The following is a 12,140-nucleotide window of genomic DNA, read 5'->3' as shown; positions in this document are numbered from 1 at the left end:
AGCCAGGAGCTTGCAGCCTGGGAAGAGAGACAGTCAGTCTATAGCACAATAGGTGCCATGGTGAAAGTGAGTTCCAGAGTACAGAGAAGGGTCACCAGATTCAGACTAGATGGTAAAGGAGGGCTGCCTGGGGGAAGAGGCACTTGAGAGGAATCCGTGCCTTTCAGGAGATACTGCTACTTCAGGAAACCGCAGCCTAGGGAAGCTGACAATCCAGGATAGAGGCTTCATAAGAGCCCATTCCCTGCTCACAAACCAGCCATCTCTTCTGTGCTGAGACCTCCATCATCCGTGAGGAAGGACTCCAACCTGGAGAAGAAGACTGTGGTCATGGGTTCTAGCTCTGATCCTGGACCAGGCACTGGGCTGCTTTGTCATCTTAGACACCTTAGATCTATTCTACCTGTGAACAATTTCCTCCCCTAAGGAATTAGAACTGTGGTCATTCTTCATGGAGGTGATATAATTTAGGTCAGTTCTTTCCTTTTATTCAGTTGAGTCAGGTGTTCATGCATATGAGGAAAAAGTCTATAGAGACACCAAATGAAGATCCACTGATGGGGGGAATGGTGGTGGTGGAGTCAGAATCCTTCCTCTAGGGTGACATCTGAGTACAATTGTCTAGACCCAGGCTTCCCTCCCAGTGTCCATGAGTAGCTAGGTGACAGGTGGCCTGAGGTGGTGATCTCTTTAGTCTTTAGAAAGCTGGGCAGGGCCTGCGGTGGCTAGAGGGGCCCTGTCCCTTTCCCCAGGCTTTATAAATCCTACCTTCCCCCCCCACCCCTACTGTGTGTCATGATGTAAATAAAAATGGGAAACATTGATATAGCATCAGTGGCATTGCCAACCCTGGAACTCAAACTATTTCTTACCACAAAGGGCCAGAAATTGACAGGTACATGACTTTTTTGCCTTAGTGGTGCATCTTTGATCATAGAGTTTCTGCTCAGGAAGAAAAGGCAGAGAAATATTGTCTCCCAGAAGTGAGTGACCCACAGTTAGCATGACCCTGGGGTTAGAGTTCTAAAAACCAGCAGGCCAGAAAGGTTTGGCCAATCAGGCTTGGCTAATATACTGGGAAATTGGATCAACTGGAGCCTGATGATTTGTATTGACTTTCAGAAGGTAGTGGCCAAGCAGGTAATAATTTGATTCTCTGGGTCATTTGGGTCACTGAATCCTGTTTTACTTGTACCATGTTCCAAAAATGCCTCTGTTAGGAACTGTGTTATGTTCCCCACAAAAACATATGTTGAAATCTTAACTCCAGCACTTCAGAATTTGACCTTATTTAGAAAGAGGTCATTGCAGATGTGATTAGTTAAGTTGTAATAGCCGAGTAGGAAGGACCCCTAATCCAATATGACTGGTGTCCTTATAAGAGGATGGTCATGTGAAGACAGACACACCGGGAGAAGGCAATGTGAAGATGAAGACAGAGATCGGAGAGATGCAGCAGCAAGCCAAGGAGTGCCAGGGATTGCCAGAAAACCACGAGAAGCTAGGAAGAGACAAGGAGGGGTTTTCCTGCATGTTTCAGAGGGACTGTGGCTCTTCTGAGACCTTGATTTTGGACTTCTAGACTCTGGAACTGTAAGACAATAAATTTCTGTTGTTTTAAGCCATCAAATTTGTGGTACTTGGTTACAGCAACCCTAGGAAACTAATACAACCTCCCAAGGCTGAGGTTTTATCAGCGTGCACAAAAAACAGTTTGTAGTCTTTATTTGAAGGGCAGAATTTTGGCATTTTTTTCCCTAAATTTTTTTTTCAAATCCACTAGGACTCTGGTGCTGTTTTTGAAAGTGCTGGAGTGTCCGGATAGAGTCAGGTGCTGGCTCTAATCCTCTTACTCCTGTAGTATGGCTTCCTGGAGAAGCACCTGGAAATGCCATTTTCAGGTTCAACGTGAGACCAAATGAATGAAAAACTTGGGCTTCTTTTTTCCAGTTTTTCACACACGTTGCCCAGCTTACACTTCCATATGCATTGTTAGTCTTTCTCAGTCATTCATTCATTCATCAAACCCTTACTGCATACCTGCTGCATGTCAGTGATGGACAGATAGGACTTTGCTCCTGTCCAGGGGCAGCCTCACATGGCTCCACTGCTGCTGACCCTTCCAGGCTTCCTCACTGAGTCACACCTACCTAACTCATAGCATATCCTCTGTGGTGACAAACCTCTATCCTTGAAGGAAGAGATGAGATTTTGGACAACCCAGAGTCCTCACAGCCATGTCTGGGGAATGAGGTGTATGATTAAACTGAAAAAAAAAAAAAAAAAGTCTAGGTCTTTATTTTTCCCCTGAAAACCTCAGAAAAAAAATTTTTTTTGCTAACAATACCAATGGGATATTTTCATAACTCAGAAGGTGATGGTGTGGAAGAACAATGTTATTTGGATATTTTTTTTAATGCTTATGACGTCATGGTCGTATAGGGAGACCCTTTTATCTCAAGCTTAAGGTCCACACTCAATAGCCTTTCCCTTATCTTTTTTCTTTGTCTTTCCTTTGCCCTCTATAAAGGGGCAGGTAAAGGAGCAGAGTGTTCTTTCTCTTCTTTCTCCTTATCTCTTCTTTCTTTCTCTTGATATTACTCTTGAGTAAATAGATGGTGACTAGTTCAGGGCTCAGAACTTTCAAAACAGTCAGTACTTCTCAGAGTGAGAACTTGTCCAGGGATCTTCTTCCAAGGTTGTCATCTACTTGTGATGTGAGCCTCATCACAGCTGACATAACACGTCACAAGACATATATACAGCAAACGCTCAGAGTTGAAGATGCAAGTGAAAACAGGAAGCAAGCTGGGCTTTTCATCACTGAGAAAAATATCTCAACATGTCTGGGAGAATGTCCTGAGCTTCTGCCTCGGTGAGCTGACCCTTATCTCTCAGTTTAAAATATTCCTTTATGGGACTTCCCTGGTGGTCCAGTGGTAAAGAATCCACATTCCAATGCAAGGGACGTGGGTTCGATCCCTGGTCTGGGAACTAAGATCCCACATGCTGCAGGGCAACTAAGCCCGCGTGCCACAACTAGAGAGAGAAAACCCACACACCACAACTAGATAGAAACCCAAGCGCTGGAACAAAGAGATCCCGCGTGCCTCAACGAAGATCCCATGTGCCGCAACTAAGACCCGATGCAGCTCCCCCACCAAAAAAAAGAGGAAGATAAATAAATTTTAAAAAAAGAATAAATATTATTATAAAAAATAAAATATTCCTTTATGATGTATAGAAATGGAAAAGATTAAATTCAGTGTTTCATGAAGCAATTTATCTATTAACCACATTTTGGTATGTCAGAAGAAGACAACCGTCTCTGCAAAGGGTGAAGGGGGATTCAGTCATTCATTCATTCATTCATTCATTCATTCACCAGATATGTATGAAATGACAGGCACTTTGACAGGCAGTGGGAAAGCCAAAGCTGGAAACACAGTCTCTGCCCTTGAGGGGCTCATGGTAGGGAAAGAGATAGAAACAGAACCTGGTGCGATATGGCCTGAATGTAACCAGGAATTTGAGCCACGCTGCTATACCTTGAAGACCTAGCCCAGCATCCAAATCACCGTGCTCCAAAGGTCTTCCACAAGCAGGCCAAGGAGGGGCATAAACCACTCATCACCAATAAAACTTCCTGATCACCCCCTCTTTAAAGCATCTCTGCTCGTTTCCCAAACTGTCTCTCACCTCATCTCACCCCCAAAGCACGATCTTAGCTTTTTCTCTCCTCCCCACATGACCCTTCCTCTTGCAACCTGGCTTAGTAAAACAAGACTTGATCTCAAGTGTCTCAAGATTGCTTCTGTTGCCTTGATTCAGTGTGTCTGGTGCTGCCGGACTGTAAAGTGTAAGGCAGGGGACGTGAGACCAGAGACCAAGCCGGGAGTCAGAGTAATGTGGACTTCATAAGCCAGATCATTTTTATAGTGGCTGCACCTACCCTACATTTTTGAATCAGAATCCAATAAACTTCTCTCCTGCCTCCCTCCTTCCTCCCCCTTTCTCCCTTATTTGTTGAAAGCCTATATGTTGAAAGAAATTGGGCAGTCTGTCCTCACTGTCTGCATATGGCTGATGACACTGCCGTGGTGGTGTCCTTTAACATATTTCACCATCTCATCATGTTTCCTGGTAGTTAGATTTTGAGGCTTAATCAGATTTAGACTTTTTTGGCTAGACTACTTTTAGTGTTGCCAGGCTTGGCAAATAAAAATACAGGATTCCCAGTTAAATTTGAATTTCAGATAAATAATGAATAATTTTTAGTATATCTCATGGACTATTTGATACCTAATTATATTATAAACATTATTTGTTATTTATCTGAAGTTCATCTCTAACTACTTTATAAGAGGCAGGGTGCCCATCTAACAGGAGGCATATAATACTTCCTGGCTCTGGTTCTGCAACGTTAGCAGCTGTTGATGATCATGGCCTAGATTGATTATTTCCCTAGAGCTTGTAAAATTGTGATGTTCTAATTCTATTTTTTTCTTTGTTTCTTAGATGGAATATGTATATAAAGAGAAACTTTCCCTTACCAACTATTTACCTGGTCATATAGGAAACCAACTATTTACCTGGTCATTTACCTTTCATATAGGAAAGGCAGTTCTTTCATTTACCAGTTTCATTTACTAGTTTTCAGAATAATTGGTTCCCTAGCATCTCCCAGAGGTAACCAATGAGTTGTGCTCTTTCCTTTCAAAGCATCATTATGGACTCAGGGATTTTAACGCATATGTATCTTGATCCATTGCTATCATTATTCTTTTTTTTTTTTTTTTTTTAGAAAAGATTAACACAATTTAATGCCAACATGTTTGTATCTTCCATATATGAAGTACTCAGGAAAACAGATAAGCAGAACACAAGACTCTATAGATAAATGAGCAAAGGACATGTCCAGACATTTAAAAAGAAACAGAACAGACTAAAAGTTGGACTTCAGTGAACTAACACTGAGTGCGTCGTATGTGTGTGAGGTGCTGGCATATATGACAAGTACAGGGCTGCTATTCAGACACAGGAACTGTTATGTCTGTGGCCAGAATCCATTCTTGTTTGGTGCTTCTGTTCTGATTGGTTGGTGCCTGTATTGCAGTGGTTGCATGTCGCAACTAAAGATCCCACATGCCGCAGCGAAGATCCCAAGTTCCACATCTAAGACCTCAGTTTTGTACTCTACTTTTTTCCATTTTTCCCAGGCATATGACCATCTGAAATAAAAGCTATATTTTTCATCCTTCCTTACAGTTAGGAAGGAGCATCGTGACTAAGTATTGGCCAGTGAAATTTAAATGAGGATGCAACCTTCTCTCTCACTGTCCTCCTTGCTGGCCAGAAAGTTGATGTGAGGGAAGGAGCTTGAACAGCAATCTTGGATCATAAGTTGGAAGTCAAGTGCTGAGGTTGGTAGAGCAACACAGAAACTTTGAGATACTTAACTCTGAAATTCTTCTAAGTGAGAGGGAAAACTTTTTTTCTTTTTTAAAAGCCACTGTTATTTGGGGTTTTAGTTTTATGCTGCTGTATTTAGTCTTAACTGATACACATTTCAATTATTGGCGTATTACTCCTTTATTAGAAATTGTAAATGAGAAATTATTTCAACACCTGAAGACCAAGATACAACAGAAAACTCCATAGGCTCAAGATTTTGAGACATCCTAGAAAGAGTTTTCTGTAAAGTATATCCTTTCCGTGGCATGGCAACATCATTCTTCTTTAAAAAGGTTACTGGACAGACATCGTTTCCGCCATCACCTATATAAACAATTCGTGTATAATTCACTCCTCGTTGTAACTGTTTACCTACAAATTCTACCAAAACTACATTTTTGCAAAGATTTGGGGGGCACCTAGTGTAAGAATGAGCATGATAATTTTCCACAGTGAGATGACCATCGCTATCAAAAGCTGCTGGATTCGTAAAGACTTTATCAAACACGTCACGAACATTGGTAGCTTCTAAAATCTAATCTATGAAGACTGAATTTGAATCTGAAATAATGATGCAGTCAAATTTATCCTTGTTCTTTCTTATAAAGTTTAGAAGTTCCACCATCCCTGGAGTGAAAGGCATTGATATCATTGCTCTTTTCATTTCATCTTCTCTTACACCTTTATCTCCCAAATACTTAAAGACTCTGCCCATAAATTCTGTCCAAAATCCTTTTTCATAAGAATCTTGTAGTTCAATAGGAAGCTTTTTCTCTGGAGCACATTGTACAATCCAGGTGTCGCTATTATCATCTATGATTGTATTGTCAAAGTCAAAAACCAACAAAATTTTCATGGTTCCAGAAACAGATTTGGGTTACCCCAATTTAGTATTTCCAAGACAATTAATCTTACTTCAGCATGGAGCTTAGGTTAAACAGTCATGGCAATCTTCAGTTTTAAACACCAGCCAGTTTCTAACCAACATTACTCCTACTCTATATGCAGGGGAAAAAGTCTTCTGGTTCCAAGCAAAGGAATGGAGACTTCTTAACTCCAGCATTATTACGATGGATCATCTGATAGAAAACCCAGGCCAGAGACCCGCAGCCGTTCTGGCCTCGGCGCCGCTTCTGAGGGCTCTGTCCTCCGGCCCACTCCGGACGCCTGCGGGGGAGGACCGCCCCACTCGCACGCCTGGCCTTGACTTCCCGCGCAGGCGCAGCCTCCCTTCTCCGGCACCACCTCATTATTCTTTTAGACACTCAAATTGTCCCATCTTTGGCCAGTGGGAGCCTCCTGAACTTGACTTCTGAGTCCTTGTGATGCCGTCCCTGAGGTCTTTGTTAGCTTCTTTGCTTTCTGATGTAACAAAATGTTCCAGACTCATCTTACACATTTTTTAGTCCAGATTTGGAATCAGACATTTCTCTTAGAAATGCTTTTAGTGGGAAATGACATTTAGAGATCCAATATTTCTGACTCCCCTATTTTAAATTATAACAACTTGCCATAACAAAAACATATGCTTCCTGGGATCCCCTTACTCTGATTTATTTTGTTCCATACCATCTATCAATCTTCTAACATATCACATCATTTACTTTATCATATCTATTGCCCATCTCTCATCACTAGATTGTAAACTCCTTGAGGGCAGGGACTTTTGTCTATTTGTTCACTGCCTGTACATATTAGGCACTCAATAACTATTTCTTGAATGAAAGAATGACTGAATATCACTGAATTACATGTTAATTCTCACATGAAAATGTGAGAGTGAATTTGGGAGGTACCACTGTGAAGCAGAGGGGTCAGGCAAGAGCCCATTTCAATTGTTCAGGTGATTGATGAGGGTGGCTTAGACTAGCAAGGTGCCCGTGGAGATGGAGAGAAAAAGTGGGGAGTAGAGACCAGGTATATTGTCTTGGAGGTAGAACTGACTGAACACAGTGATGGCTTGGATGTGGGGGATGAGGGAAAAGGAGGAATGAAAGGGGGCTTCTAGAATCTTGGCCTGAGCAAAAGGAGGGATAAAGATGTTAAAGAGGTGAGAGGGGAGAGATGAGGGGGAGAGTTCAAGGATGAAGAGAATCAAGGGCTCCATCTTGGAAATATATGATCTGAGGTGTCTATTAGACAGCCAGGTAGAGATGTAAAGCAGGCAGTTGAGTCTGGGCTCAAGGATGGAGGTGTAAGATCAGGAGTCATCAGTGTTCGGGTGGTATTTAGAGCTCTGGGACCTGACGAGATCATCTTGAGAGCTTTAGAAAGAGACTAGAAGCTGTTTCAGGACCAATCCCTGAGATACCCCAACATGGGGCAACCAGGAGGAGGAGGAGCCTGCTAAGGAGACTGAGAAGAAGAGGCTAAAGAAATAGAAGGAAGGGGCTTCCCTGGTGGCGCAGTGGTTGAGAGTCCACCTGCCGATGCAGGGGACACGGGTTCGTGCCCCGGTCCGGGAAGATCCCACATGCCACGGATCAGCTGGACCTGTGAGCCATGGCTGCTGAGCCTGCGTGTCCAGAGCCTGTGCTCCGCAACGGGAGAGGCCACAACAGTGGGAGGCCCGCGTACCGAAAAAAAAACCCCAAAAAACAAAAAAAAAACCCCAATGAGTCTAACTCTGTCCTCATCAAACTTGACCCACCAGGAGCATCTGACACAGTTGACTGCTTCCTCCTCCTTGAGGCACTCTTCTTTCTTGGTTTTAATGGTGATACTCTCTCCTGGTTTTCCTTCTGTTTCTTTCTTTTTTAATTTTATTTTATTATTATTATTTTTTTGCAGTACATGGGCCTCTCACTGCTGTGGCCTCTCCCGTTGCGGAGCACAGGCTCCGGACACGCAGGCTCAGCAACCATGGCTCAGGGGCCCAGCCGCTCTGTGGCATGTGGGATCTTCCCGGACCGGGGCACGAACCCGTGTCCCCTGCATCGGCAGGCGGACTCTCAACCACTGCGCCACCAGGGAAGCCCCCTCATTGGGTTTTACAACATAGAAGTTGCTGGTGACCTTGACAAGAGAGGTTTCAGTGGTAGAGTAGGAGCGGGTGAGTGAACAGGAAGTGAAGACATGAACCATGGAGAGCAGATGACTAGTTCAGGAAGCTTTGTGGTGAAAGGGAGAAATGGGAGCAGTAGCTCGAGGGAGATGTGGAGGCAAGGAAAGATATATTCAAGATGGGAGATGCTGTATATAATAGCGGAGATGACGCATGTAGCGGGAGATTCTAACGACACAGGACTGCAAAGCAACTGTAGGAGACTATTTGTGTAAGCCAGTCAAGAAATAAGACAGACCTGAACCCGGACAGGGAAATAGAGATGACTGAACTTACGCAGCAAGTGAACCTAGAGATCTGCCAATTTCAGACCACAGGCAAATGCCAGGGTGCATAATTTCTCAGGATCCAAACCTACCTGCTAACAGCCTTTGCCCTCGTCACCATCACCCCAAACAAACACACATACCGAAACATCACACCCTTTCCAAAAGCAGAGAAAGCAGGATGCATATTGGGATCCTGGACAAATGCCCACTGCCCCCAGGATGGCCTGATTTGGGTTCAAAGCCAAGAAAGCACACAGAGTTTCCTTGTCCCCCCACTGGATTTAAGGGAGTTTTTAAAGTGCTCTTCTCTGGCTACCCAAGGATTAGCCATGTGTTTCGACAAGTGATTTAAAATCATTACTTGTCTCTTTTGGTTGAACCTCAAACGTTTGAAATGTACACAGCTTGGCAGGCTGGCCAGGGCAGCTGAGCTTCAGGAGGACATGTCCCGGCCATCTGTTGCCCCGCTTCATACCAGCCTTCTGCCTTTCCCGTTGCCGAGAAGCACTGGGCTTGTCAGGCAAATGCAGGACAAAGACAACTGCAGCCTTGGCTTCAAACAGTTGCTCACACAGTGTCTTGGGTGGGGCTGGGGGGATGGGAGTTTACTGCGTTGTTTTGAAATGCTTTGCCTGGAGGTATGGAGTTTTCCCTCCATCTCAGAGATCTAGAGGGTTTTAGGGACAGGGACAAAGGACATTACCTGTGATTTCCCCTCCGTCAGAGCACACTGTGCTCAGCTACCCTGAGGAGAGTCAGGGATGCAGTGTGAAGATTTGAATTTCATTTTTAAAGTATTGAAGTGTTTCAAAAACTGCTATTACAAAGTGTTTAGTCTATAATAACGTGAATACATCAGATAGACAATTTTGGCACACCAAGACTTCAATTGTATAAGGTGCATCATCAGGTAAACTAACTTTTTTGAGGGGAGGGCAGTCAATTTTATGATTCTTTTAAAACACTAGACTTTTAAAATAAAAATGTTAGATTTACAAAGAAATTGAGCAGACAGTACAGAATTCTCAGCTTACCTCCCCCTCCCCAGCTCTCACTTTCCCCTGTTAATAACATTTTACATTGGTATGGTATATTTGTCACAGTGGATAAATTGATATTGAGACATTATTATTAAGTATAGTCCATTGTTTATTCAGATTTCCTTAGTTTTTACCTAATGGCCTTTTTCTGTTTCAGGATCCCATCTAGGAAACCACATTACATTGAGTCATGTCTTAGGCTCCTCTTGGCTGTAACAGTTCCTCAGACGTTCCTTGTTCTTCATGACCTTGTGAATACTAGTTAAGTTTTTTATCCTACTTGCAATCCCTCTATTGGGATTAGTCTGATGTTTTTCTCATGAGTAGACTGGGGTTATGGTTTTTGGGGAGGATGCTCACAGAGGTAAAGTACAATTTTCATCATATCGTATCAAAGGTACAAGCTATCAACATGATTTATGACTGGTGATCTTGATCTTGATCACCTGCCTGAAGTAGTGTTTATCAGATTTCCCCACTGTAGAGTTTTCTTTTTATTTATTTTTTCTTTTTATTCTTTGGCTGTGCCACATGGCTTACAGGATCTCAGTTCGCTGACCAGGGATTGAACCAGGCCACGGCAATAAAAGCCCAGAATGCTAACCACTAGGCCATCAGGGAACTCCCTAAAGTTTTGTTTTTAAAAAATTGTATGTAAGTACGGACTCATGGATATTTATTTTATATTTTGGATTATAATTTGATGCTACTTAATTTTGTTCCTCAAATTGTTCCAGCTTTGGCCATTGGGAGCTCTTTCGTTTGACTCTTGTGCCCTGTGACATACCTCCATCAATGTGATATGTTTTTAGTAAACTCAGTTTTGTGTGGACTTTGGCACAAGCTCCTCCTGCCGTCTCTGAGCACAGCCTGGCCCTGACAGTGGGTGTGCCTTGCGCCAGCCTGGGCACGTCTGCTTACAAAGTCAGAGCAATGAAGAACTGAGTACTTCCTGCACTGGATCCACGAGGCTCCATAAACCACCAGGCTTGTAACAGTGAATACAGAGTGATAAAACTGCCTTGTTTGTTTAGTACGTGCTGTAAGTTTTAGTTGTTTATTGCCTGACTTTTATGTTTACAATGAGGATGAAGAGCAGTTGTTGGATATTTTGGAAGTTACTCATTCAACTTTGAAACAAAACTTTTCATTTCTCTTTCTAAAGTGGTTTAATTGAAAACTACTCTAATCTCAAAAGACAAACTGAAAAAACACTGTTAGCAGGAGTTAAGCGCACAAACCCTGGTGCAGGACTGCCTTGATTTAAAACCTTGACCTTGGGCCAATTACTCCACTCCTTGGTACCTCAGTTTCTCAACTGTAAAAGGGGAAATTTAATTTTAACAGACCCACCTCAAAGGTCTGTTAAGTGAGTTAATATATGTTAAAATGATTAGAATAGGGCCTGGCATATGGTGGACGCTATGTAATGGTGTTTATTGTTATTATTTATAACCATCTGCTATGGTCTGAATGTTTGTTTGCCCCCAAAATTCATATGTTGCAATCTTAATTCCCAAGGTGATGGTATTAGGAGATGGGGCCTTTGGGAGTGATTAGGTCATGGGGGTAAAGCCCTAATGATTGAGATCTGTGCCCTTATAAAAGAGGCCCCACAGAGCTCACTAGCTTCTTCTGCCAGTCTGCAGCTCAGAAGAGGGCTCTCACCCAGCCATGCTGGCACTCCGATCTTGGACTTCCAGTCTCCAGAGACATTAATTTCTGTTGTTTGTAAGCCACCCAGTCTATGGTATTTTGTTATAGCAGCCTGAATGGACTATGACATCATCCACCTGTACGATCAGAATTTCCTCAGAACTGTGTGAGCAAAGCAAAATACAAAAATAAGTTGGATGCCTAGACTGACATATGACTGTGAATTGGCCAGGGCCGTGACTTTAAAATGCAACAGGGGGCTTCCCTGGTGGCGCAGTGGTTGAGAGTCCGCCTGCCGGTGCAGGGGACACGGGTTCGTGCCCCGGTCCGGGAGGATCCCACATGCCGCGGAGCGGCTGGGCCTGTGAGCCATGGCCGCTGGGCCTGCGCGTCCGGAGCCTGTGCTCCACAACGGGAGAGGCCACAACAGTGAGGGGCCCGCGTACCGCAAAAAAAAAATAAAAAAAAATAAAAAATAAAATAAAATGCAACAGGAACTGACTCTGGATGAGTTAAGCAGAAGAGGAATTCATGGGAAGGATGTTGAGTAGCCCATGGAATCTGGGAAGGTGAGAGAGGCAGGCTCACGGCATGAATGAGACCAAGGATGCTGGGAAACAGCCAGGAGCACGGCCAAAATGGTGGCACAGAAGCTAT

The 12,140-nt window shown here is 43.4% G+C and overlaps 1 protein-coding gene across 1 annotated transcript; it reads right to left on the bottom strand.

Annotated features, from left to right (window-relative positions):
- Positions 1-5,187: 5,187 nt before the first annotated feature.
- LOC308614530 (pyridoxal phosphate phosphatase PHOSPHO2-like) lies at positions 5,188-6,682 on the bottom strand. Its single transcript, XM_081228973.1, is given in 2 exon segments — positions 5,188-5,989; positions 5,993-6,682. Coding segments are annotated over 2 exon segments (723 nt in total). The 5' UTR covers positions 6,311-6,682; the 3' UTR covers positions 5,188-5,584.
- Positions 6,683-12,140: the final 5,458 nt, after the last annotated feature.

Source organism: Mesoplodon bidens (genome assembly GCF_964165515.1).
Source record: "Mesoplodon bidens genome assembly, chromosome: 3".
Classification (NCBI taxonomy): domain Eukaryota; kingdom Metazoa; phylum Chordata; class Mammalia; order Artiodactyla; family Ziphiidae; genus Mesoplodon; species Mesoplodon bidens.
This window is presented reverse-complemented; position numbering and strand designations above follow the sequence as displayed.